Source organism: Colletotrichum navitas, assembly GCF_030913465.1.
Source record: "Colletotrichum navitas strain CBS 125086 chromosome Unknown LY79scaffold_13, whole genome shotgun sequence".
Classification (NCBI taxonomy): Eukaryota; Fungi; Ascomycota; class Sordariomycetes; order Glomerellales; family Glomerellaceae; genus Colletotrichum; species Colletotrichum navitas.
Window position 1 is genome coordinate 517,872 of NW_026850559.1, and position 27,812 is coordinate 545,683.

The 27,812-nt window shown below is 54.1% G+C and overlaps 5 protein-coding genes across 5 annotated transcripts; 3 read left to right on the forward strand and 2 right to left on the reverse strand.

Moving 5' to 3' along the window:
* Positions 1-8,858: 8,858 nt before the first annotated feature.
* Positions 8,859-11,287, forward strand: LY79DRAFT_577610 (kinase-like domain-containing protein; the record flags this gene model as incomplete). The annotated part of the gene is made up of 2 exons (XM_060559892.1): positions 8,859-9,032; positions 9,089-11,287. The coding sequence occupies 2 exons, from the start codon at positions 8,859-8,861 to the stop codon at positions 11,285-11,287; spliced, it is 2,373 nt and encodes a 790-aa protein (XP_060417058.1).
* A 2,896-nt stretch (positions 11,288-14,183) lies between these two features.
* Positions 14,184-15,059, forward strand: LY79DRAFT_479318 (uncharacterized protein; the record flags this gene model as incomplete). Its single annotated transcript, XM_060553257.1, has 1 exon — positions 14,184-15,059. A coding segment is annotated over one exon (876 nt), but the record flags the coding sequence as incomplete, so codon positions are not given.
* A 3,954-nt stretch (positions 15,060-19,013) lies between these two features.
* LY79DRAFT_510135 (uncharacterized protein) lies at positions 19,014-21,296 on the forward strand (the record flags this gene model as incomplete). The annotated part of the gene is made up of 5 exons (XM_060554129.1): positions 19,014-19,210; positions 19,406-20,005; positions 20,062-20,313; positions 20,365-20,893; positions 20,964-21,296. The coding sequence occupies 5 exons, from the start codon at positions 19,014-19,016 to the stop codon at positions 21,294-21,296; spliced, it is 1,911 nt and encodes a 636-aa protein (XP_060417060.1).
* Positions 21,297-22,676: 1,380 nt separating this feature from the next.
* LY79DRAFT_679942 (uncharacterized protein) lies at positions 22,677-23,898 on the reverse strand (the record flags this gene model as incomplete). Its single annotated transcript, XM_060564531.1, has 2 exons — positions 22,677-23,192; positions 23,213-23,898. 2 exons carry the CDS (start codon positions 23,896-23,898, stop codon positions 23,120-23,122), a joined length of 759 nt encoding a protein of 252 aa, XP_060417061.1. The 3' UTR covers positions 22,677-23,119.
* A 2,049-nt stretch (positions 23,899-25,947) lies between these two features.
* On the reverse strand, positions 25,948-27,573 carry LY79DRAFT_545542 (uncharacterized protein; the record flags this gene model as incomplete). The annotated part of the gene is made up of 3 exons (XM_060557178.1): positions 26,832-27,573; positions 26,539-26,748; positions 25,948-26,441 (listed from the first exon to the last, which is right to left on the reverse strand). Coding segments are annotated over exons 1-3 (1,022 nt in total), but the record flags the coding sequence as incomplete, so codon positions are not given.
* Positions 27,574-27,812: the final 239 nt, after the last annotated feature.

The window sequence follows — 27,812 nt, forward strand, 5'->3', positions numbered from 1 at the left end:
GGGGCCGCGCTTCTAGGTTTTCCAACCTTATTCTTTGTTGGTTTTGTGTGAACCGTTAGTTTTACTTCAGCCAGCTTGCACCTGTAGGGCTCTTTCCCCAAACATCTTTTGCTTGCTGCTTTTGGGGACTCAACCGACGCATTCCGGAGACATGGGCAATGCTGCATTGTCGAAAGGGCAGGTCTGGTGACGGCAGCCACGTGGTACAGGCGAACTAAACCTGCAGAGATAAGCAGACAAACAACGTTGAACGGGAATCTTGGGGCCCTAACCCATCGGGCCGCATGCGGTGTGCAAGTTGGAGATGCTACCTAGGCCACGCGCATGAAGTACCTAGTTCAAGTGGCTGAAAGAGCACCTGAAGACGAGATGGTGGTTGCCGCTGCGAGCTCCTCGTGACATGCATTCGACACATCCACAGATAGCAACTTACAGGATCTGATCACACTTTCTTGCTATTGTATCTTTCGCTACCCTGGCGTCTCGACTAATGGGTTGGGTCGCAGAATGTTGCAGTCTCTTGCTAAAGTATGATTTTGAGGCTGCCGGGGGTTTCACGTTTCTTCCGCGTAGAACGGGAGACCTTGATGTTTGTTTACAGGGATGTGCAGGCCCGCGGCCTTGAGAAGCCCGCGGCCCTCATGAAACTGGATATGATCGTTCTGAGAAACACAGCTGTGAAGAGTTAAGGGTTATAGGAGCATGCCGGAAACCGAAAAGACGCATAGCCGTACTAGCCTTGACGATTGGGAGCCAGTCAAATGACGAGAAACATTGAGCCCACCCAGCCGCTTATGCAGGCTCGGACTCTTCACTAAATATGTAGAGTCTTTCTGCCCTCGATGAACCCAGCCAACGGACCGTCAAGCTCCAAACATTCCTGCGATAGATGGGATTTGTGTTTACACAATCTGAGATACCGGTTACCGAGGGATGCATATTGGCAGCATGATGCTTAAAAACATATATCATTTAAGTCAATGAACAATTTGTGCATCCATATTTACCTGTATGCACATGGTGGATCCACGTCCAAGAGCCTGGTCGTCCTGGCGTCGTCGTCTGACGGCACAAACTCGCGGAAAGTGGCTCTCAGATTGCCCCGACGGCGCGGCGCCCAACATTCCTCATGGCGTATGTCGATCGTCAGCTCTCGCCCCCTTCCCAGGATGATGGTCCCTGTCTACTATGTAGTTGCTAATCAAAACGAAAGGCCCATGGAATGCGAGGAGGGGGAGGGGGAGGGGGAGGGGGAGGGGAAGGTCGACGAAAAAGGATGTTCGGTGGCGGGGGTTTGACAAACATCATTTCCCTGGAAAAGAACCAAGGTCGACACGAGTATTGATGCCGATATGAGGTGATACCTAGTGGTATGTGCTGCTCTGTACAGAGTAATTGATCGCATTTCCTGGCACTTGGCACGCTAGTGTTGGGGTGGCAGACGTAAAGACGCAGGAACGGGTGTATGCAGTGGCAAGATGGCATCCCAGTCTTGAAAACCTGGAGGTCTTGTCGCTCCGTCAGAGCAGGACTATCGCATACGTACATTGTATGTAGTATACTGACAGAGGACATGTTCCAGACGTTTTCCATACGATGGGCCCCAAGAAATATCGAACATTCCCTTCGGCAGGTTGCGGCGGATTGTGGTGTATCATGGGCCTGGTACGCTCCACTGATTATCTCGTTGCGACAAGCTGCTGGCTCGGGACAAGCGGAATGAGGGTCCTTTTTCTCTCTCTTCCTTCCATGAGCTCCGTTGGTTGGCGCGGGCAACGGCGAGGCTTCCCAAAAGATCAATCATCCCCCTAGCGCCAAACTCCTGGCACGCATTCACAGGCGAGAGGGGTTGAAATTGAATGGGGGAGGGGAGGGGTCTCCATCACCCGTCCCGGCTTCCAGTATTTGGGAACCAGCTCAACCAGAATTTGGAGGTACACAGCACGAATATAACTGCTAGGCGGCACCTTACTGCCTCGGCCAGTCGAGTTTGCCCATTGGGTTCGGCTCATATGGCTGGTACTGGGGAGAGTTTGGGGGTGCACAAAAGCGAGCCATCCTATGTTGACAGACAGTCCTTGCGTCCCGGCAGCTACACTCAGAGAAGCAGCTGAACATTTGAGTTCGCAGCTGCGTTGCAACGACAGGATCGAACGCTCTCAAAGTGACTTGGATGTCGCGGTAACGGCGGTCGCTACTCAAATGGCGTGCGTGTCTTGGAAGCGATTAGACGCCTTTTCCTCTCTCATGAATCACCTTATGTCATTAAAAGCATTCGTACTGCGTCAGCGGGCAGGTGCAATACTCATGCAGCTCGTTGCCATTTCTGGGCCAGAACGATCAGAAGCCCCCTTGTATCCTCCCCTTTTTGCGCTTTGGTAGTCAGTGCTGTCATGCCATCATCCAGTCTTTCTTTTTGGCCTTTTGATCCCCTTTCCCGCAACCTTCCCGTCGTGTTTCATCATTTTCCCGGGTCACAACAGCCAACACCAGACTGCTGGTAATGGCGGGCGTGCCCATAGGTCGCTCATCAATTGACAAATGACCTGATGGGCTGCCTCCACGTTTTTCTTCCCACTGCGCCCCTGTTCTTGTTTTCTTGCTTTTTCTTTCCTGTTCCTGACTTACTACCTACGTAGTACGTATGCTGCCGGCCCACACTGATGCCCTCCCTTCTTTGGCCACACAGTCATGTCCTTACGGACAATCCCAGCCACCCCGCCATGGCCTTCTCTATCAATAATCAAGCTTGAGCCAGGTACGGATGCAGAGAGAAAAAGGAAGATCAATGACCTCAAGTCCGGCCGATGTCATCATGTATCGGGATGTCGGGGATCAGCAGCTCGCTTACCCAGCCGGGCTTGTGCGCTGACATTCGTCTCTGTCCTTATTCTTTCCCTCTGACGAATCAAGGTATGGATTGAAGCTACACAAGAAAGGTCTGTTAGGGCCGTTCCGCAAGCCCCAAACAAAGTGAGCCGGTAACTTAAGTGCAAGGGCACATGGCGGATACCAATAACGTGAGTGCTCCGCACTGCTGGCTTGCGTTAAGGCTTAAGGACGTTTGGCTTTCCATCATCTCATTATGATTATGGGCAAGCGATAATGTGCGACAGTGTATGTAGCTGTCGGCCAATACTGGGGTCGCATCCTGCATCGATACTACGTAGTAGTGTTTAATGTCAACACGTGAAACGTCAGGAAACACCTACACAGTCATAAGTTTGCAGGGTGCGTTTCCACGTTTCCTCTCCACCACAGGTCACGACGAGGTTTCTGTGAGTGTTTAACAGCAGGCAGGACCGCGGTGTTTACAAGATGTGTGCCTCCACTCACCAGTTGCTTGGGGTCGGGTCATCAGACTCGTCACGTCCCCCCCCCCACACACACACACCACCATTCAGATTCTTCCACCGGCCCTCTGTGCCCCTGACATCTGGCATCCAATGGTGCCGAAGGCACTGATGCGGCAGCTTCAGCAAGGCCATCCACCAATGCAAGGCGCTCCAGATACCGAGTACCTCCCTCACAGCAAGGAGGAAGGATGTGGCGCGGTACCTGAGCATCGTAGCACTAGAAGAAGGCCTGACGGCGTAATCGGACATCTGGGGGCTTGTGCGGGCAGTCCGGCACAGCACCACGATCTATTGGCGGCGCTATGTATCCGTATGCACAACGGCAGGCATTCTGGCCCTCTTCTGGCGTCCATGGGAAGGACGGAGGACGGGATGATGGCAATCGAGGATTCGAGGCGTGAAGCCCAACGTTGCCGGCCAATCTTGCTTGGGCAGCTTTAACCTCTGGGGCCCCTGGTGTAGTGCGAAGTGGCCCCCCTGCCCCCCCGGTTGATCGACTCGCCGGCGTTGGACAATTTCCTTCGCCCCTCGGCTCTTCCCTGTTTTGAACTCGTCTCGCCAGCCGGTGCCATTTGCTCTACGTAGTACGCTCCCCATTCCCGAATAGGACTCATGACAATGGCACGTGCGCTGGGGCGGATCTTATCAGACACGGAAGGCGACGTGAATGCCTACCTACTAGGTAGGACGGTAGGTAGGTAGGATACTTTGTACCCGTACGGAGTGTTCTTGAAGGAAACGGTAGCTCTGCCTGGCGGTGCGGCCTGATTGGTAGGAGTCGAAGCGAGCTGCGGCAGGAAAAGAACTCTACCTCATGCTGCTTTGCGCTTGAACATCGAACCTCTGCCACGTCCCGATCGTTGTTTGATCGCGTCTACGTCGCGTTGCGAAAACCAACGCCCGCGGTACGTCCCTGCCGCAACCACACCAAACAGGAGGCAACGACAAATCAGGTACGTACCTAGCGTGGTCCCGTAATTGGCGGTACGTACCTATCTTTAACTGCCTACCTAATACACCACCAGGTAGACGGCCTATAGGTACCTACTAAAGGTACCTACCTCCCTACTCAGGTAGGGACGGAGTACACTACCGACCAAACGGGCAGACATCAAAGATGAAGCTGTATCCACTTTCCACCTTCCCCGAGGCGCGAGCCCCTTTTTCATTATTTCTCTTGTTTTGTGATATGATAGCCTATGCATAAAAAAACGCCGCCTCGAGCTCGGTTTCAAGGCTTGAAATGACAATTGACCTGATGGAGAAGCTGGAGGACACACTGACACCTAAGGGTCCTTTGCCCCTATGGATGACACACATCATGCACTAGTACCTAGGTAGTGCGGTACGCTGCAGATACAGTAACTACCTACCTGCCTACGGATACACACCATCAGGACGAGGACCGGGACCTGGACCCCTCTGATTATTGCCGCCGTCGACGACCCTTTTCCCCAGCCTACGGATACAGTACCTACAGGGACACACTAGCGTTGGCGAGGAGCAGCAAGCTTGCGGCACCTGGCTGGGTTCCCCTTTTCTCCTGCTCCCGGTGTGGTGCGAGGAGTGGAAACGCGTCTTCATGCGCCTGAACAGTCGAACAGCGGCCAACCTGACTCCTACCAACGTTGAACGCAGGAACGCAGGAACATGGCCACTTTCTTTTTGCCTCCCCGCTTCAAATGCCTCCCCTCCATATCCGGCCCCCAAAGAATACCACAGTAACTGCAGGTCAGGTCATCCAGATCAAGGCGTTCCTATGCGTCCAACACGCCCGTCCGCCGGTGCCGGGCGTCACTGTGGTATCCGTACTCCGTACTGCCCGCATTGTTCTTCTTCTTGGGTCCCTTGCCACGGACGTTGTCAACTTGCCAGGGTCTCCCTACTTACTTACCACCGTCAAACCACAGAGGACGTTGACCGGTTCACTAGCATTCAGCACTGGCACTGGTACGTGCCAAGAGCGATAGAGGCACGACAGGCATAAGAAAGGCAAAAAAAAAAAAAAAAAAAAAAAAAAGGGTACGACTCGCCAGAGTACGGATACGATCATGTACACTGAATACAACAAGATGGGAGCCGATTCCTGGAGCGCATCATTCACCAGACGACGAAGGGCCCCCGTTGTCCCACCTCTTGTGCACACATCATCGAATAAGGCTGCAGGATTTGCCATCGCGGAGCGCCATAACCGATCCTGGTTCCCCGTCATGCCCTGCCACCTGCGGCGTGGCATTTGTGCATGCGCTCACCGTCAGGAACGGTACGCTGGCGTTGCGTTCGGTCCGCTGTGTCCTGGCCTGAGGCATCGCCATACTTGCGGCATCTTGACGGATGCTGATTGTGTCTGCGTTGATACATCAGCAGCCCAGCTGTTGGGATGTTGTGCTGGCACATCACAACACCGCACACACATATTACTTGCTCCGCTGCGCCGAGGTGCGCACTATTCATTCTGCACGCGCCTCTTGGCCGAGCCTCTCCAATCCAGGGCTTTTCTACTAATAGGACAAGGACAAGTAGTGCCAGTAGTCCCAGTTGGGCCGGCCGGGTGGGCGTTTTGGCCAACGATGTCAGCGGCTATCCCCCGTTTCCCTTGGCTGCACGCACATTGCGTCCGAGGCTTTGGCGGCACCGAACCAGCAATATGCCTCGGAACGTAGCACCGTCCATTCCGGCCGGCGTTGCTGATGGCATCTACTCTTGCAGATGCTAATGATGCTGACAGTATTGCTGCCGCTGGCTTGCATGCACTGAGTCGCTTCGCACTGTCCCTGATTATTTTGACTTTTTCTCTCCCTGCTACTGCGGCTGGGATTGGAGTTGGTGTCGCTGTCACGGCTCGCAGTAATCTGCAGCACCTCCCATGTCCAGAGACTGATTGCCTCGCCGAAGTGTATTCGCGGACGACTGAGTTCAAGCGGGCCAAGCCATGCTACATTGGGCAATGAGCTCTGCGTTTCTGTGTCATCACTACCGACCGCCCCGGCCATAGATGCTCAGTTGGGTTATGCCAGTTCATCAAGCATCGCCGCTGCCCCATCAACTCACATACCGTCTGTCTGGAGTGGACCGCATTGGGGGAAAGTCTGGTGAAAGACGTGCGCGGTGCGGTGTGCATATGCAACCCCCCTCGTCCTCCCGTTCAACCGGTCAAATGTCGTCTGTCTGTCAAGTCAACAGGTGGGAAGGAAACAACATTGAGAGACGGGGAGGTGAAGCACGAAGGAATTGATGGGAGGCCACGGACATATTAGACAGCCCGTGGCCCGTGACGGCGGGAGAGGAGGTCAACACCATCGACAGTCTAGACGGAGAGGATTGCAATTCCAATCAACGATAATCTATCCTAAGGATCCGAGCGACAAGCCATCAGGCATCAGGCACACCACCAAAACCACCACAAGACCAGACAAACCAGATACATCAGACACATTAGACTCCTGGCCGCTCGACAGAAAGGAACGGAAAAAGAAGAAAGTCAACGAGAAACCCTTGCCGCGCACTTGCACCAACGTCCGAACATAATCAAACCAAGTCGACCCAGCTGCAACCCACCATCATCATCATCATCATCATCATCATCTTTTCCCCCTTACCTTATTTATCGTGTCCTCTGTTTTTGAGGCACGTACTCTCTCACTCGTCTCTCTCTTCAAACCAGCACCCGGTACCTTGCGTACGCGCATACAACATCTCCGCAACGTGTACGCACGCCGCTTCTTCTTCCTCTGTTTTCTCCGGAACAAGACAAGACAGAAGAGAGAGAGAGAGAGAGAGAGAGACACACACACACACACACCTGCTCACAACCTGACCCTGGTCCCCTACCCCTACCTCACCTAGGCTTTTTTCGCCCATATCCCAGGCTCCTCCCCAAAGCTCGCCTGCACCCCCCCTCCCCCCCCTTCTCTCTTTGCACACCCTCCAGCGCAAATTGGCCCGCCAAGGGATCTCGAGGGAAAGACAAAAAAAAAAAAAAGGCACAACTCCCCTCCCACCCAAACCATTAGCGAGATTGTACCCCTATCGCAGCGCCTTTCACTCTCTTACTTCTCTCACCCCCCAGATTCATTCATTCATGCTATGAACGGGCCCCTGGCCACCTTCGACTGGACGGCATAGTGGACGGCATAGTGGACGGCTCCTCGCTCCATTCTCCCATCTCCCACCCGGTCACTTCAATTAATTTCACCCTGCACGGCGTTAAGCACCACGCTTTTGGCCCTGGCCGAGTTACACAATACCTACACACCGTCCAGTACCTACGGAAGTACCTCTTGCTGCTCATCTTGTCCTCAAGGCTTGCTGGCCCCCATCACCCTCGTCCTCGCCCATCCCGACGCGCGGGTCCACGGTGAATCACTCTGCTGGATCGTGTGGGTTTCTTCCCTCTCATTCTCTCACACACACCACACACGCTGTCTCGCCCTCTCTCTCGCCTCTCTCCGTCCCTCGTCACCCCGTTCATTCCCGCTCTCCCTTTCCATCCCCTCGCCTGCTCCTCCCCTCCCTCCAACTTCCCTGCCCCTTCCACTCTTGTCCGTTTCTCCGTCCCTCGTTTTTAACACTCGGATGCGTCGCTGTTCTCCAGACCAGCAAGCAGCTTAGCTATCCCATTAAGCAAAGCACCGGTCGACTCCCGCCTGATAAATTCGCATCTGCATGCAAATTCCTGTACTGCATCCAAGCACTCGCATCGCAGACAGGGACGGTCGTACAGAAACAACAACAAAAAAACAACGACAACAACACCGCCGCCGCCACTACGTAGATATCGCCTCGTACGGTAGTGATCACTCTCCGCCCAGCCAAGCTTCACGCACAATTCGACACGCTTCTACTTCCCAAGCGAAGAAACCAACAAGGCCTGGTCAACCGTCGCCCAACCCCCCCGTTCACCTTCCCAGGGTCGCTTCCTCATCATCTCGACCCACGTACCTCACAATATCGTGTACCTTCTGGATACCCACGCCTGAGGATCCATCCCCGATCGACTGGTTCTAGCTCCATTCTCACCCCCTGGACCCTTACCTGGCCCTTTTAATAATATCGACCACCTCCTGGTCCTCGCCTATTCCCCTCGTTGTCTCCTCTTCTTCATCTGGTTTCGCTCTCTTGGTCCATCCCAGCTCACTCATTCACGCTTTTTCTTCCCTATTTCCAACATCAACCGTCCCGACCCAATACAAGCAACAACACACGCACACCATTTTCCTTTGCCTCAACTTTCAACACTTCTTCACCAAACACTGCCACCTAACCAACGGTACCCCGATCATACTGCAACACGGATAGCTCTTCAACCAAGGCCGGTCTGAATGCCACAGATCTCGCAAGCGGCTCTTATAAAGAGCTCCTCCTAGTTCGCTTCAGCATTGGTACGGTCCAGGCTCACGCCTGAGAAGCGGCCTTGACCAGCTGACCCGCCCCCAGAAACACCGTTGTCACGAGGATCTTGACTGGAATCAACGATCACAACCCACCACAAAACCACACAAGATGACGGTCGCACACGATTTGACCCATAGAGGGTCCTCATCCCACTCTGCCAACAACATGGCCCTTGAAGACAGGTTCGAAGTGCTCAAGGAAATCGGGGATGGTAGCTTTGGCAGTGTCGTCCTCGCCCGAGTCCGTAGCGCAGGTGCTAGCGTGGCTCGCCGCGGCACAGTGGTAAGTTCCTGCAGATCGCTCCCGCTGCATCACCAGCTTACCGGGTGCATTTTTAGGTCGCCATCAAAACCATGAAGAAGACATTCGAGTCCTTCGCCCCGTGCTTGGAACTTCGCGAGGTCGTCTTCCTCAAAACGCTTCCCAACCATGTCCACCTCGTCCCCGCCCTCGACATCTTCCTCGATCCCTACAGCAAGAAGCTGCACATCGCCATGGAGTACATGGAGGGCAACTTGTATCAATTGATGAAGGCCAGGGACCACAAGTGCCTCGACAACGCCAGCGTCAAGAGCATTCTTTTCCAGATCATGCACGGTCTTGAGCATATCCACGCACACCATTTTTTCCATCGCGACATCAAGCCCGAGAACATCCTCGTCTCCACCTCTGCCCACCAAGACGCCGTCACGTCTTTCCGCAGGTACTCGGCCCTCGTCACACCTCCCTCTACACCCCCCAGTTACACTGTCAAGATCGCCGACTTTGGTCTCGCTCGCGAAACGCACTCCAGGTTGCCCTACACAACGTACGTTTCGACGAGATGGTACCGTGCGCCCGAAGTGCTTCTTCGTGCCGGTGAGTATTCGGCCCCCGTCGACATCTGGGCTGTCGGTGCCATGGCCGTCGAAATCGCTACCCTCAAGCCACTCTTCCCTGGCGGAAACGAGGTCGACCAAGTTTGGAGGGTCTGCGAGATTATGGGAAGCCCCGGGAACTGGTACAACAAATCTGGTGGCCGTGTTGGCGGCGGTGAATGGAAGGACGGCACCAGACTCGCCGGCAAGCTCGGTTTCTCATTCCCCAAGATGGCGCCCCATGCCATGGACACGATTTTGCAACAACCCCAGTGGCCCGCTTCACTGAGTCACTTCGTTACGTGGTGCCTCATGTGGGACCCCAAGGCTCGCCCTACTTCAACCCAGGCGATTGCCCACGAGTACTTTGCTGACGCCGTTGACCCTCTGAGGCCGAAGTCGTCGGCTTCGAGGATTTTGGGCCGCAAGCAGTCTGATCTCAAGGGCACCGCCAACTCCAATTCTTCTACCCCCACATCTTCCAAGCCGTCTTGGTTCAGGAAATCCCTGATCGGTCGCTCGGAAAGCGCCGAGGTTGCTGTCCCTCAACCTATTTCCAAAGATCCAACACCGAGACCTTCTCCCGTTCCTTCGCAAACGACGAACGAGGTCCCCGTCGCCAAGACGCGTCCTGCCCAGCCAAAGCGCACGACCTGGTCAAACGGCCCATCAAACGTTGCCCCCATGCCGATACTCCCTACGATCCGTCCCATTTCTCCCCTGTCCGACGCCGTGACCGCCGAAGCGAGGAACGGTGTTACCTACAACGACTCGTACGCCAACAGCCGGCACCGTGCAGTTCAGGTTGAAGACAAGAAGAAAATTGGCAGGCAATTGTCGGTTGCCTCGAGCACTAACAACTATGCGGAGATTCACCGGCAGCAGGCCGAGAGGGCACTGAACGGCAACGGCGGTCTCGCATCGCCGCCTAATGGTCAGAAGGAAAGCTTCTTTTCGCACCTAAGGAAACGCGCCCGCCGTTTCTCAGGCAGGCACCAGGCCCCCATGTCGCCCAACTCTGACGATGTCGAAGCCCAGACTGGCTGCGGCCCTTGGAACAGCAACCGGTCCTCCATGGTGATTGACAACGCGCCTACCCCCCCGCCAAAGCCTACCGAGATCTACGAGCCGCTTGACAAGGCCCTTAGAGATGTTCAGCAGAAGCAGAAGCAGAACCAGGATCACGCTCCTGTTCCCCCCGCGCACCTCATTACCCCCAGTAGCACTCTCAAGAGACACCACTCTTTGCCGCAACATCAGCCGCGGTCAGTCGACAACCTGATGGTGGCTGCAAGAGGAACTGTGCCAATCTCGAACCGAACCCGACGCCAGGGTGTGCAGCACTACGATGCACCAGATGAGGAGGACGAGTTACTCGATGAGGTTCTAAACTCGACGCACCGCGCCATGAACCGCCTTGAGAAGGACGGAAAACCCGGCTTGCGTCAGTCTGCCAGCAATGTTGGCATGTCGAACCCGTACCCGACCCCGTCCCCCTCGGCCAACGGTAACTCTGTCCTCTTCGGCGACAACCACGAAGCCGTCGCTCCTAAACCTTTGAACCTCCAAAAATCACACGGCGCCGAGAGCCAATACAAGTGGCCTACGCCCCCATATGAGGAGAGCGAATGGGCTGCTTCGGCGTCCGCTAGTATCTGGGCGGCCAGTAACCGGTTCTAAGGCGGCGGCGGCCTCGAGCCTGTGCCCAGTTCACCGCAAAAGTTTCTTGCGTACTCACATGCATGGGTCTGGTGTTTTCTTTTTTCTTTTTGGCGTTTGCCGGTGTAACCGACCTCATCCAGACTGAGGTGGTCTTCATTCCGGATCTTGGTTTTCCTTTTGCCCCTATATTGGGGGGGGCAGGGTGGCATTTCGATTACTCTACGATATCTTCGATACCACAGGGCGGCACACTTTTCCGCCATTGCGCATATCTCTATTTCTGCCTTTTTCTTCATATTTTTCATCGACTCAGCTGTTTCGAAATACCCGATACTATAGACTGGAAGGGCTGCTGATGGCGCTCTATACCAAAGACAACATTTCTTTTGTTCCTGGGGCTCACACGGGCAAGGAGTGGCGGTCTCCCAATCTGGAAGAAAAGAACACGGTTCAAGGGATTGGGGAGGCAAAGATAAGGGGGTCAGCTATGATCGCGCAATTCTGTACAAGGAAGGACAACGACACAAGATTTTTTTTTCTAGATTCTCTGCGAGCTGGACACGTCAGACGACTCGGGAAAAGCCATGTTGTGGCCGACGGATGCCCAAATGGAATAGTCTGTTACATATGGACCGTGGAAAGACGCGAATGGTAAACATATGGGCAACCTTATCGAAGCTACTCGGCGATGCTGAGTCCAGCGATTGTGTGTGTTCACAATCGCGTGGGAACTATCATTTATTATTTGGTTCGAGGATGGGGTAGAGGGGTAAAAGCAGATTTTCAAGAAGGGTTGGGGATTAGGGGAAACTGTACGTAGGCGGGATGGTCTTCGGAGTCCTGCTATAGCCATACTATATAATAATAACGTGGCACCCTAGCGATGCTCACTGGTCACGAACCGCAATACTGTCCTTTTAAGAGAATCTTGCGAAGTGTCTTTGCCAGGTCTTTTTCATCGTGTGGCCAAGGAAAGAGGAAGGCAGTGAGAAGAAGACGAGACGAGAGAACTTTTTCGAATTGACTCTTGGCCCAACACTTCGGACGGTTTAGACATGCGAGCGAGCGCGGACGTGGCTTGGACGCCTTTCCCACAGCCGGTGGTCCGTTACGGTAGTGTCCGTGACTTGGTACCTTGCGGGTGCCAGAGAGGCGGGGTTTGGGGGTGTTTGCTAGTGGTGGTGTGGGGGGGGTTGCCGCGAAGGAAACGTCTTTCTGTCTCCCGTACCTACCTTATGCAATGCAGCAGCGATGAGCTGACAGGGGCCGCCCGCGCCAGGCGAGGTTCGGACGGAAACGATGTGTACTTAGTTTAGGTACTTGGAATCCTGCATCGTAGAGAGTGCGTAATCGACCTAAACAGAGCAGGGATATGGGAGTTTATGCGCAAGTAGATGTGTTATGCGTAGGTGCGTACGCGGCAGCTCTGCTGCGGACGACGTAGGAGGATCTGGGCCGCGTTTGCTGCGGCCGGCCAGGGGCGAGGACCATTTTGGTGTGTGGCGGCGCGGAGGTAACGGGAACGTAGTTGTTCGGGAAGACTGTGTTTTGGTCCAGTTCGTCTTTTCTTTTTCCCGTGCTTACCCTGGACTGGAATTCGTTTTTTTTTGTTTGGTCGCCCGGCTAGGTGCCTGTTTCTCGATGGCCGACTGTGGGTTTTGGGGGGGGGGGGGGGGGGTAAACGTTGCTTCCGGAATGCTATGGGTTTCTCTACGTGGACCTACGCGGGGAAGGCACGAGGGACTAGAGAAGCATGGACGCTGGTCTCCAGAAGAAAGGCATGTGTTGTTGTTGACGGTGGCGATGCGGGCTGACGGCGACCTTGGTCAAATTCTTCCTTGGTTAGTCCAAGTGTCTCTCGCATACCTCAGCGTTGACAAATACGTGCCGAACTGCATTACTCACTGGTAGATGCGGTTCTCCTTTGCTTGACGGTATGCATTTGCCCCGAGTAAGGCAGCAGTTCGGGGTGCCTCGAAGCGGCTGATTTACGCATGGGTTTGTTCTGTGGGCCCGTATACATACCGTAGATGTAAACCTGCCGCACAAGGTGACAATACTTCCTTTTGGTATCGGTTTTTGGCATCGAACAATGTGATCACACTATTGGTCACTTAAAAAGTTGCAATTGGCTTTCTCCGCCAACAGCCTGCAAATAGCAAACCCTGTTGACCCCTGGGCGATTATCGCTGGCTTGAGGCTTTGTTGTCATCGTCGTCGTCGTCGCCAACCAAAGCAAAACAAAACATGCAGATGTTAAAAACAAAAACATACAACACCAGGTATTCGCTGGTCGTCACCGACCCAACTACTAATCCGGCCCTCATTGGCTTATCTATGGGAGAGCGGACGGGATCCCGAGTTTTCCAATGGGTATGGTCGTATGTGCTGGATTATTAATTTGAGGCTGGTTATATCGGGCTTCCAAGTTGTCGGGGGAGGGGGTTTTGCATTCATACTTACAACTACTAATCCGGCCCTCACACTCTTTCATTTTGGGTCAGGAACTACCACTGAGTGCTGTTTTTGGTAGCCTATAACGTTGGCCTCTTAACGGGCTCTACTCTGCAAGGGAAAACATGACACCGAGTATCTCCGTTTAGGTTAGACGATCCACCGGTTTCTTGTTCATAAATGCTCCATTAGACCTGACCTTGTATTTGTGCACTACTGCTTGGCATGCTGGGGAGTAGACGTAGTATCGTGCTACCTGACCTGCTTGCTTCCTCACTTTCCTAAAGCGATCACTCTGATTTCTTCCCTTATCAGATTTTCATCACCCTGCAACATCACGATGTGACGCATCATCCATATCGTCAGTTGCCTCAGACGCCAAGTTTTCCTTGCTTCTTCTTCTGGCCCCTGGACCTAAATCCTCACCAACAATATCATGCTTTCTAGTCGCGATAAGTCCCATACAGGACTTTTGAGAGACGAAACTCTTGTTCTCCGGCAACTCCTCGGATACAGCGATGTCGATTCAGCAGCACCAAGTTTTCAACCAGAAAGCCTTGGTGATAGGCTACAGCGATCTTCTATGAGGGATGTTCTCTTCGTTGGGCTTGATATTGACACATATCAAGGATACGACCAGCTTATTGGAGACCAACAGCTCCATATTGGAGTCTCAATATTAGACACAAGGGTTCTAGAAGACATGCTTTTAAACCCAACTGCAGCAAATTATCAAGAAGCTATAACATCATATCAGTTCACAGTAGGAGAGTCAGCTTATTGTAAAAGGGCATCAAAAAACTTTCTCTTCGGCTTATCACAACCTATTAGCATTACTGAGCTTAAACCGAAAATAGATGCTCTACTATCAAAAAGGGACTATATTCTTGTCCTTCACGGTACACACTCAGACTTTAAGATTCTTCAGCATCTTAAAATTGATCTCCCAGCCCAATCACTTTACGTTGTTGATACCAACAAGGCTGCACAGTCTCCTCTTAAGCTATATTATCGGTATAGCTTAGAGAAGTTACTTGAAGCATTACAAATACCCTATGCAAACCTGCATGCTGCTGGAAACGATGCTCACTATTGTCTACGAGCACTACTTATGATAGCGGTATTTGACGCTGAACGCTATCCGTCAGAACAGTATAAAGCGTTACTACACCTGTTCAGAGCTACAGCGCAGGCACCTCGGCCATTAACCCGAGGCGAAATTTGGCAAATGGAAGAACCTCAACGCGAAGCCCATCGAGAAGCAAAAAGCCAGTCAAGGTCCAGAAGAAAAGCCAAACGGGCGGCCAGGACTAACAGAAGACTACTCGAAAGGTTGGATCGTGAGAAAGAGCAGACGCAGATGGCAGAAACGGATCTGATGGCACAGTCTAGTCTCTTGGACATTGGAGATGGACCCGAGGGCCCCGGATGAGTGCACATTATGGCCACATCGGTGGTGGGGATGAATACCAGGAGCACGACACAACCACGTCCCCGCAGGGAGCCTAGGATCCAATCCCTGCAGGAAACCCTACATCGTTACAAGGCTGGTAATGGTAAATGAGAAATGTCTCTCGAGGGCGCACATTTCGGACGGGACTGCTACTACGCCTTTGACATTGGGCGAGAAGGCACTAGCATTTGATTTGGATAGACTTCGACTGGCCAGGAACCAGAAGAGCAGATGTGATGGGTTCGCCGGCGGTCTTGCACGGCGAACTGTTGCCACTATTTCATCAGGGCATGGTCGACGTTTTTATAATCAAGATAGCAATTGAACCGTGTCTTGGAATATAATGCCCGTTCTTTTTGTAAGGTATCAAGGCTTAGGTTCTGACAAGAGCAGGAAAATGGTTGTCTCTTAGGACGGAAATAAATTCCTTTGTCCTCAACCTTTGATATTTGGAAGACAACCGGAGCCTATACCCATATCTTTGGCAACAGCGAATGGCATAAATGCAATGTCAAACACGTTTTACCCTGCTAATGAATGATTACATCAACATGCGTGTTCTTGTCATGGTGTGGCATGGAGATCGAAGAGAAGAGACGTCACACTGGGCATGCCTTGAAATAATTGTGCAAGCAGATACGGCGGGAAACGGTCGGAAACGGTCAAGCGGTTTGCAGGATTCGTATCCGTACAAAACGGAACCCATTATTTCTCGGTGGTCGACCACGACCCGACTTGAATACCTGCCCTCATTGGCTTATCTATGGGAGAGCGGACGGGATCCCGAGTTTTTCAATGGGTATGGTCGTATGTGCTGGACTGTCAATTTGAGGTTGCTTATATCGGGCTTCCAAGTTGTCGGGGGAGGGGGCTTTGCATTCACACTTAACGATCGGGCGTGTAGATGACGAAACGGACCAGCTGAGAACACAAAATCTAAATTTGGACAACGAGGCTATTCGTCTGGAACGATGTACGCCTAGCAATTGACAGCAGCACTTGGTCAAAATAAGAAACCGCATCTCTCGTACGCCAGCAATGTTCTCCAGGTCGACGGGTAACCAGTACCTCGGCACGGCTTTCTTCGTATGAAGAAGACTGAAGCTCCGTCTCTATCTTTTCTTCATTGGCTGATGAAGTGTCTCGACCACTCTGAACGTGATGTGTCCGCTCTGTCGACCAGTGCTGTCTCAGTTGTTCCGTCTCCAGATCCGTAGTTGAAGACATTGCAAGAGTCGCCACGTCAAGCTATCCGAGGCTCAGTGCTTCCTTTTGCTTACCCGCCAGTTCATCCCATATGTGTATCGCGGAAGCATCCACCATCTTGACAACTCTCTGAGCTTCTTTTCAGGGGGACAAGAAAACAAAGCGAGTGTCTTGCTTGTCTCGGACTGTGGAACGAAAGGGTCAGAGACAGTGGGCTGTGTCTTGTCCAACGTCGAGTATCATCCGGCCCTCTGTCTCCATCGTGCATGTGTTTCTGATACCCTATATCTAGTCTGGATCAAGTCACTGAGCGGCGTCAGCCAAAAAGCATCTGTGCCTCCGTAGGGCTGGTTCGTGGAGTACACATCAACCAAGCTCTGCAACCAACCAAACCCAACCTCCTCGAGCCATCGTCGGAGCAAGAACCGCCGAGACAGACAGACGCCGCCGTTGGTTGAAGTATTCGGCCAGTCTCGAGCGATTATCTATGAGCGGCCCCCGGACTTAAGTTACACCGCGGACGCGGCGCAGCGTCGTGTAACCCAGAATACATGCCCAATCACACAATGACCCAAAGTTAGCAACAGTCTTCGTGCCCGCAATCTTAAGCATTCGGGTGTTTACAGACGGGTATGGAAGGGAAACGGATGTTGAGGACTTGCTGAGCCAGGCGTGTAACTCGCCGAGTCAAGAGTCCTTTTTTGGCTCACCGACCCCGAAGGCGACATGGTGTTTTCTGTTCGTCTGTACTTTACCTTCCCCAACGTCACCTTAACTACTCGACGCGGCGTTGCCTGGCTTGTACCACGCATAATATGCCCGCAACGGCAGATCTCTTCTTACTCATAACTCTGGGGTTGCAATTCCACTATGGCCAAAGCTGGCCAGTTCACTATGTCCTCGGACTCACGGACGACCAGGGTTGTATCGTCGGACGGCACACCGCCGGCCTAGCCTTCACTGGATGCCAATGCATCAATATCATACAGCTCGTATGTCAAAGCCCCATCCAGACTCCACCATCGGCGCCCGCAGGTCCATATTCCATGCCGCACTGGCCGCAGCTTCCATCCTAGGCAACTGTAGCTCAGTGATTAGAATACGTCGTTGGCATGACCTCTCAACCGGTTCCGACGAGATGGAAGTTAGATTTCTCCTATTAGTCACAATTCTTTTGGAAGAGCACTTGGGGTCCTCCACAGATATGGTTGGGGTGCGGAAAACGCTGTCACCTGTCAACCGTTGCACAGGCCATGCATGATAGGAACGTCGTCAAAGACTCTGCCGCGGCCGGAGTCTTCGCCACTCTAGTCGCTTGCGTGACAGAGGAGGGGTTCAAAGGCCGGTGTGCGATTGTGCTTTGGCCGAGCATTAGGTGATACGGTCCGTTAGATGGGGCGCGAAACTTGCGGTTTTTCGGCACCGAGTCATCGGCATTTTCGCCCGAGACTCGAGGTTGAGCGCCCCACTATATAAGGTCCCCTCCTTCGCCCATCAGAGAGAAGACAGAAACAGGGGCGGAGAAGGTCGTCTGTCAGTCTTCGCCCTTCCCTCCAAGAGACCTGACAGCGGAAGCGACGCTGACAGTCGTCATTGCCCGAGTCGTCCCCGAGAAAATAGATCGAAAAGGTGCGGAATTGGCCGATCTTTTTGGTGACTGACGAGGCGTGATACATTGACGTCGCCCAAGCGAGACGTGCCAAGAATGCAGGTTCAGGAGTTTCTCCGGCCCTCGGCCGAGGACCCGAGGCGGCTCACGTGATGTTATCTTGACCACCTGGCAGAGCCCATTGGGTTATGTCAGAATGCCGAAGCACGGTACTTGTGTCGCCCTGCACCTGCACATGCGCCCTGAGCATACATTAGTGGCCAGGAGGAATAGCGGGTGTGCCAGCACAGCTCTAGAGCAGCTTAGAGGCGCGCTTTCAGCCCTCTGGACGGCGCAAGTACCTAGGCACGTTAGCGGGCCAGTGCTTGCCCATGGTTCATTTCTGCCTCCCCCTCACCTTACCTTACCACCTTGCCTTGAGTAGCTACCCAGGTACGTAAATACCTACGTTACCTTTCGCGCGCGTTGAGCTCAGGGTACCTCGACCCAGCCCAGCGACGTCCATTCCCTTCATCGAGGAAGGCAGGAACTCAGTTAGGCAGCAGAGTACTCAACTTCGCCTCACGCCAAAGGCCCTTCGGGCTATCAGACGTCGCTCAAGCGCACATCGTGTCCATTGAATCCTCACTTCTGTCGCTACTTTGTCGTCATTGCTAGGGGCCCTCTCCTACCTGGAGCTGCCTTACGCTGCACTGTCCAGATTTGTCCAGTCACTTTCCCTCCTTTCCGCCCCCAACCGCGTCCGCCCACCTCAGGACTGAACCCCTCCTCCGTCATTTCAACACCCCACGATCATGATCCCGTAGCCTTGCTGTCCTGAAGAGACGATCGACAGCGCGACTCTTCTTTTTGACGCGCAGGTCCCGACGACGCCTGCCCGATTCTCCCTGGGAGCACATCTCCTCAGTCGGTCCCTCCTCCATTGCGCCGCCAGCGAGGGCTTGTCCCGCTCGCTTTGTTCCCTGCAGTCGGATTACTTCCGCAGGTTATGGGTTTGAGAGCGTATATCAGATATTGCCACCATGAGCTTCAATCTCCCCCTTCGGCCGAGCTCCAGTAATAGTAGGAACCAGGCCAGCCGGAGCAGTTACTTCACCAACTATACGCCGAATTCCTCCACTGAAGCCATCAATGGACCCCCTCGGGACCCTGCCCGTGAACTATTCGGCACTACCGACCGACTGATTGTCGGCGTCGATTTTGGAACCACGTTTTCAGGGTGAGTATCACCTGTTCTTTCACCTCATTTCAATTCGGAGCACCTCATAGCGAGTCACTGCCAGAGCATGTGACCAGTTCACATTCAAGCCTGCCCCCTGTTTCTCGATGTTCTTTGCGCAACTTTCAAAAGCAATGACGAACGTCATCGACATTGACAGTGGTCACTTGGACGGCATGCTGACAGTCGCATCAGTGTCGCTGCCGTATACACCTCAACGCCAGATGATGTCGAGATTATCAAGACGTGGCCCGGTGGCAACGGCATTACCTCCGACAAAGTGCCCACCGAGATCAGCTATGATTTCCCCGCAAACGCCGCCGCCGGCACCGAGCCCACGGTGAAATGGGGTTTCCAGTTCAAGCCCGAAGAGTCGCGCCTTCGCTGCATCAAGCTGTTTCTAGATCGCTCACAGAAGCTGCCTTTCTACGTTAGCCCACTGGACACGGCGGCTCAACTGAAACGTTACAACAAGAACGTCCTGGACGCCGTGAGCGACTACCTCACCCAGGTCTACAAGCACACCATGGACACCCTTACTCGAAGATACGGCGAGTCTTTTATGCAGTCCACCAAGGTCGACTTCGTCCTGACCTGCCCAGCCGTGTGGTCCGACGCAGCAAAGAATACAACGCTCCAAGCAGCCGAACGGGCAGGCATGGGGTCCAGGTCGGAGATTCAGATGATCAGCGAGCCTGAAGCTGCAGCGGTGTATACGCTAAAGGCAATCCAGCCGAACCACCTCAACGCCGGTGATAACTTCGTCGTATGTGATGCCGGTGGTGGAACCGTCGAGTGAGTCTGCGACGGCCGGCTGTTAGCTCCGTGAAGATCGCTAAATTTTGTTGCAGTCTGATCGCATACAAGATTATATCCTTAAAGCCGCTCAAGGTAGAAGAATCCGCCGTTGGAACTGGCGGCCTTTGTGGCAGCGCATTCCTCAACTACAGATTTGAAGAGCATGTCAGGAACAAACTGGGTCACAGTCGTTTCGACGAGATGAAGGTCAAGAAGAACAAGACGTGGCAGATGGGTCTGAGATACTTTGAGGAGTTTGTAAAGCGCAATTTTAATGAGGACGAGCACCAGGAAGTGAACGTGCCGTAGGTGCCCCCCCTAGAGTTTGGAAGTCAAAAATCTCTAACCCGCTGTAGGTTTCCAGGTCTGCCCGATGACGAGGAGGCCGGGTTGGACTGCGGCTTCATGGTCATGTCGGCCGCGGAAATCAAGGAGATATTTGAACCTGTCGTCAAAGAAGTGTGCGACCTTGTTCAGGGCCAGGTCACGGGCATCCGGTCTAAGGGTGGTATCGTTTCGGGTATCGTGCTGGTCGGAGGTTTCGGTCAGAGCGACTACCTCTACCGAAAACTCAAAGCCCATTTCACCAGTGCCGCACCGCCACCATACACGGAACGGCCAACTCACGGCAGCGTGACCGCGCTGCAGGAGACGAGCTCGATAGAGGTCATGCAGCCAGTATACGCCTGGACGGCGGTTGTCCGAGGAGCGGTCCTGCGAGGCTTAGAGGGTAACATGGTGATATCCCGCAAAGCGAGGTATCACTATGGCACTTCGTACGCGACGGTTTATGACGAAGAGAAACACTCGGTCAGCGAGCGATATTGGTCGCCACTATGGGAGCGGTGGATGGTGTCGGACCGTATGCAGTGGCACATTGCAAAGGTGAGACGGCGCCGAGCCCCTATTCCCAGTCAAAATCCCGAGAACAAGTACTGACCAAATCTGTGGATAGGGAGAGGCAATATCGCCCTTATCACCTATCGCATTCCACTATACTCGAAACTTCAGACCCGGGCAGTCATTAATGGTGACGGATGACCTGATTGCTTGTGAAGCCGACAATCCACCCTCGGCGTACACTCGTGATCTTATCCACGTGTGCACGTTGACGACCGATCTCAATGCGGTGCCTAGGAGTCTGTTTACGCGGTTGACGACAACACGCGGTGTGGAATTCGACAACCTTGACTTCACACTCGAGATGATTGTTGACAGTGCAGGTCTGGGTTTTGAGCTGAAAGTGGATGGTGTGCGGTATGGACGCGTCGATGCCGAGTTTCACTGAGCGAGAACTGGGCGGGCGTACCCTGGGGAGGCGAGCGAGCGGGTATTATGAACGGGGTGGAAAGATAGCGGAGGATGTGAACCGCACGAAAGGAGTTTTGGGCATAACAAGTCTGCAGGAGACACTTGTCCGCGTCTTAGCCTAGAAACCGTCTCATCATATATATGTTCATGGAAGATACAAGCTCGAGGACATATTACGTAACTCGCAAAACAAGAAGCACAATGTTCCCCAGAAATGACGCGTTCACAAGCGTGCATGGTGAGGCATGATTGAATGAATCGGTGTTGGCGGCAATGCAAACTGGTCTTGGTTTCAGACAAGCTGTAAGCTTATCTGCTGCTGGCGTATCCCAGGAAACATTGATCAGCAAGGCGCACATGTTCGCACCGCATGCTCGGATAAGGCAGAGCTATTCACCGTCATCAATACTTGTCAGGGTCTCGCGGAACCTTCTTCTTCTTGTACCGAGTAACACAAAAGGTTGCGACTCAGGCAGATGTCGTCGAAGCCGGGAACCCCGAAGTGCAAAACCGCCGTACGAGCTCAGGTGAGTAGTCTACCACCTTACGAGCCGACCGCGTCTATGCAAAGCGGACGGAAATCTATTGCGTGACTGGCGAAAAACGGCGTGTTCGGGGAGTGTGCCACGCCGCAGCCCTGTTTTCGAATGGTCCATTGGTTGGGCGGCGAGTACTCCAATGGTTGTGGGTGCGTTCGCCATTGGTTCGGCGAGGCTTGCAAGGCGAGGGTCGGCTGGTCGTCCTGGGCCACAGGACGGGACGGGACTTGAGATATAAGGCGGGATGCGGAAGACACCACGCTCACAGTTTACCTTTGACTTGGGTGTTTGCCGTTCGCAGACCTACCTCATGTCATGACATTTGGACGGGCCGTCCGCCGAAGAGAAAGTCGGGCATAGAGGTTGTCCAACATCAGGAGTATATACACTTTGTAAGGTCTGGTGCCTAAATCTGTCTATGGCCCTTGTGCTCTTGCCGGTGCTGACGTAGAGTGGGGAGGGCTTTCTTCCCCTCCTATTCGAGCCAGGGACCATAAAACGAAACCGAAAGGAGCAGTCTCTGCAGCTAGGAGTAGGACCGTAACTCTTGCGCAGTCCGACGGGTCGTAGCTGCCTGAGGGAGTTTGTTCAAGTACATCATCCCGGACATCTTCTGACACAATCAGATAAAACCAGACAAATATCTCCGCCCAATCCTCAGATAATGACAAGCAACCAAAGAAATTCTGCAGAAAATCCCGCGCATAAATCATCCGGAAACAATGAATCGTACCTCATCACCTCCCAGACACCAGACGCCCTTGGCACACTGAAAGGGGGATTAAATCTCCCGAGATGTCAACATATGTTCGCCTAATCCGACATCCTCCATCACCCGCCTCGATCAATCTGCCGATAAGCCTAAGATCGAAGTGTGCCTTGTCCTTGTAGGTGGCCCCAAGCCTCACACAGTTCCACGGGCTATGGGTTTCCACGACAGAGGTATCACCCAACTTTGGACTGCAAAACAATCTGCGGATTCCCGTAGAGCAGTCTTCTCCAAGGTGAACAACCTTATGCAAACCCTCCCCAAACACATGGATACCGGAAACTCCTTGCTGATAGATGGGGAAACCAGACGAACGTTCGCCACCTTTACCGAGAGTCCCAAGGGCAAATCGGGAAATTTGCCGCCTTTCCCGAATATGATCGACACTGCTGCTTTTCGGCCCGCTCCGACATCAAAGCGTCCGTTACCCACTTCTCCGGACCCATCGATTATGCGAGGGCAACGACTTCCGAAGACCAACGCGTTGACCTCCTAGGAGCAACGCTTTTTTTGTCGTCGTTCACTGCCCGCTGTCATAACGATTGCGGCCTCAAGCCTAGCAGGTCTCCAGTCATATGGATGAACACCCCCAAAGGTCGGGGACCCTCGTTTGCATCTTTAGCCCACTCGAAGGCCTGACGTGAAACCTTCCCGGCTTTGTACACGTGGTCGAGATAGTGGAAGTCGGGTCGCCTCTGTTCAAAACGATCACCATCCAGGATATGGTCCGCAATATGCTTCATACGATTGGTGAAGTTATATCTGGCATCGGTACAATGCTGGGTGCTGAAAACGAAGTCGTCACAAAACCAGCAGATGCATTTCGTAGGAAAGTTGCCTTGCAGGTGCTCGTAGTCGGTGTGTCTGATCCAGGCATCGACTTCGTCAAGCTGGAACTGCTCCCCACACCCAGTCCAAGGCTGAAATTCGCAATGGAGCATGCGTCTGTTTGGTATACGAGCAGTCTGTTGCAGAATACCACGGGAGAAAGTGGTGAGTGCTGTGTAAACCGACGGAGATGGGGTCTCAGAGTATGCTCGAGGCATGCCGAACTCGTCGTATGAGGTGCTGTTGTCTGGTATGTGTGTGTAATATCTTTGACTGCCACTGCCAGAACTGTGCTCAGAGCGTTGCGAAGCGGAGGAGGAAGCCGTGTCAGAGTGCACGCTGCCTGCGTACCGAGGAGTTGAGGCCTCGTAGTTTTGTTGACTATGCCAGGCCGACGGGTACAAATAGTACGGGTTATCGGACCCAGAGCCGTTGGATGGCATGTCGTGCAAATCTTGGGTGTACCTTCGAGAAGAGTCAATCATTAGGGATGATCAGTATTCTTGGCACAGCCGAGAAAGCTTCAATGGAGGAGAGAACGAAGATAAGTAAACGGACCAAGCCTACTTACTATTGCCAGACGGATGCAGATCAAAGTACGATTCCCAGCTCCAGTTTTCGATGGGGAGTAGCAATGTGCAGCAACAAGAAGACGACAAGAGATGGCCGAGTTGGAGGAGAGAAGACTCTTGGGTTGCTCATGAGAGGTGCAGCACTTGGGGGTTGGTGTTTACGGACGTCCTGCAGGTCAGTACCTGCACTTCGACAGAAGAGGAAGAAGAATGCTGCAGCTCTACGACGACAAGACTACAAGTGCACAGGATGAGGGACCCGCGACACAACAATGGTTTAAAACGCTTGGGGGCATGAAAGGAAGAGGAAAGAAGGGTGGCTTTCTTCACTTGTGGCCTCGAGGATTGAGCACCCGCGTCCGTCTTTAAGGATCGATATCACCCCAACACGGACCCGGCTGTCCTGTGATGGTTGGCACACTTTTGACTGATTTCTCATGCAACCAGGCCGGCGGCGCGCGTTCGGGGCGAATAGTCACGGTTAGCTACACCTTCCCTGGGCCCAGAAATCAACTCTTTCAGCCAGTGTGATTTCAACGATCGACCTTGAGCAAAGAATAGGCGTGTCAGCCGATGCCTGGAACGATTCTGGATCTCGACCATTTCATCGAAAGACTCTCGTTCTCGCTAGGAGTTTCTCGCCGACGTTGTGATCTTCCGCATGAAATCAACGAACTCGTGGGCAAACGCATGGGCCGGAGTTTGCCTCCAGTCAGCTGCAGCTATGGCAGGTTGAACTCCGTAGGGCTACTGCAGTCCTGATAAGGCAGCTCTCGAGCTGGCAACGAGAGATTGTACGCCCAAGTAGCATACGACTTGCTCCAACAAGCAGTGGGGAGCTCCTTTCTTTCCATCGACAATTCTGCATCGAGCTGTAAATGGTGACGACTACCACCCACTATGCGCCGGACACGTGTATAGCAGCGGCACTATGATTGAGAACAGAGCAGGGGTCTGCAGGCAAGAGGGGGGCAGAGTAAGCAACAGTCCGGCCGATTGCTGCAGTGCTACTGTGGAATTGCCGGAAGAAGCTCGAACGGCAAGCTCTGTACTCAAGTCGGAATGGGTACTGACACGCAAAAAGGGACTAGATCAACTTTCGCAGCAATCAACATGAAAGAACACGGCTCGAGATGCGACATCATTTCGTAAAACAATTTGAGAACCCCCTTGCTAACCATCGGAGCTATGCGCCACTGGTCGTTCGTAGATCATGCTGCGGTGGCTCTCCAGCACAACATGGCAAAGAGGGAAGAAATGTGTAGTGCAGCAGGTGTGCAGCGGGTGTCAGCACAGGATCGGGGGAATCCCGTTGACCCGGAGCAACTGGAGTCCGAGCAGGAGTGGGCAAGCAGAGCCTCATTTCCCCTCCCCTCCTCCTTCGACAGAGAGGGACCGCATGGAGTCGAAGTGTGGTGGTTTGGCGGTGGTGGAGTAGGAGGAAAAGGAGGGAGAGAGATCAACCCCGCTCTCTCCTCCTAACCCACCCCCCAGCGTATGAGCTGCATGTCTCAAGGGCCAAGAATCGCAGAGAACGGGGTTTTCAATTGGCCCGCATGCGGTACGGCTAGCTACTATGCCGCTACTTCCATGGGTGATTGCTGGTTCAAAACAGGAGTCTTGATGGTAGTGCCAGATAAGGACACTCATGCTGCCCTGGTCTAGCCCGTTTTCTCACGCGGGAAGGACGGAGGTGGTGGCGTCTACACACACATCATGTAGACGGGCCGGCGGCGAGGGCCGATAGGGGGTGAGGAATCAACGATAAGCCACAAGGCTGAGGTCTATGTGATGATCACATGTGCCAGAGTCCCGCCACGAGTTCTGCGTCGTATGAAATGATTCTGCCTGAGTGGTGTGTATGAAATGATCCAGCCCTACGGTGTCAAGCATGAAAGTGGAGGGATGGTAAGAAAGAGGGGGGTGGACGTCATATCATCGTTTCTATTCAGGACTACATAACACTCTAGCCTTGGCAATGACATTCTGATACTGCATGTGCCCGCCGCTCTCGTCGCCGCGCTTGATAACGCCGGGGAAGGTGACGCAGGCGATGTCGCGGTGTGCCAGCTCGTCCTCGTCCTCGCCACCAATGTCCTCCATGGTGGCCGGGTCGAAGCGCGTGCGCTGGTGGGGGACGATGTCCGGGACGAAGACGCGGAAGACGGCCTTTTGCACGGAGAGCTGGCGGGCAAGGTCAACCGCGGAGGCGACCAGGGCGCGGAGGGCGGCGTCGCGAGCGTCGGTGACCGGGGGTGCGTCCGCCGCCACGACGGCGTCGAGGATGCGGTTTACGCGGGCGATGACGCGGTCTGTCGCCGCGGACGTCTCGGCCTGCATCTTGGCCTCAGCCTCGCGGTGGAGGAGGGCAAGGGTCGCAGAGCGCCAGTTGTTGATCGCCTCGGGCGAATCGACTGCGTTCGCCATGCTCAGTCAGCACGATTCCGTCCTCCGGCTTCCACGGCCTTGACAGGAAGTGAGAGAAAAAAATGACAAAAGCCAGCCACGCACCGAAACTTGAGAGGGTCTGCTCCACGGCCTTAAGCTGCTCTGCCTGCTCCTTTGACAGCCCGAAGAAGTACGAGTCAAAGATAACATCGACGAGCACACGCGACACGATGGACTGCAGCATGTGGACCTTGGCCGAGGGTTCGAGATCGGCGTACATGGGCACCAGCCGACCAAGTTCCTCGCGGACGTCCTCGCTAGCGGCACTGATATCTGCAAGTTTTGTTCAACAGTCAGCCATCAAGATCCCCCTCTACTGTTCGTCACCGGCCTTCGTTACATGGGGATGGCCATACCCAACTTGACCTTGCGGAAGTTGACAATGACCCAGTTTTGCAGCCCGTTGCTCAACCGCGCCATACCGTCGCAGAAGACCTCGTCCGAGGTCTGCCCGCTGGTGCGCGTGCTTGTGCTGACAAACTCCTTGAGCCCGCGGACCTGGGCGCGCAGCTCGGCAGCCTCACGACGGAGGGCATCGCGGTCGGCGTCGCGGGCCTCGGCCTCCTGACGGAGCAGACGTAGCTCGGCGTCGGCGCGAAGGAACTGCTGGTTCAGATCACTGTGCTTGGCTTGCCAAAAGACGGCCGTCTCGCTCTCGTTCTGCGAGAGCTTGTCGAGCTCCCGCGTGAACTCACGCTCCATGATCTCGAGCTCCCGTTCCAGATGCGCTATCCGCGCGTCCTTGTCCTTGGCGCTGCTGTTACTGCTGCCGCCGGATGTGTTGCCTACGCCGGCAGAGGTGCCATCGGAGGTCTCCTTCTGCTTCAAGTCCTTGTCTTTGGCGTCCCTGCTGCTGCTGCTTGGCGGCGGGGCGGCGGCAGCGGAGGCATCTTCAGGGTTGGGGCTCGCGGAGGCGTGGTGGGCACGTGGAGGCGGGGCGATGATGTTCGCGGCGCTGCTGCTGCCCCTGCGAGGGTTCGAGACGACGTGGGTGCTGGTGCCGCCATGTGACGGCGTCTTGTTTGAGGAAGAACCGGGGTTTCCGGGAGCCTTATGGCCGCCACCGCTGGTATTGCTGTCCTTGCTGCTTCCACCACCACCACCACCACCACCACCGCAGCCGCCGCCGCTGCCATTGCTGATGGTGTTGCTGCCGCCGCCGGGAAGGAAGGAGCGGCGCTTCTCCGCCGATGTCGTGGACATGCGACCGAGCTTCTTATCTTTCGTCATGGGGACGGCGCAGGAGGAGAAGAATACAGCTGTCCTGGTACTGCATGTTGGGGAGATAAAAGACGAAGTTAGGCGTGAAGGAGGGGGAGAATCTGACGGGCCTGTTT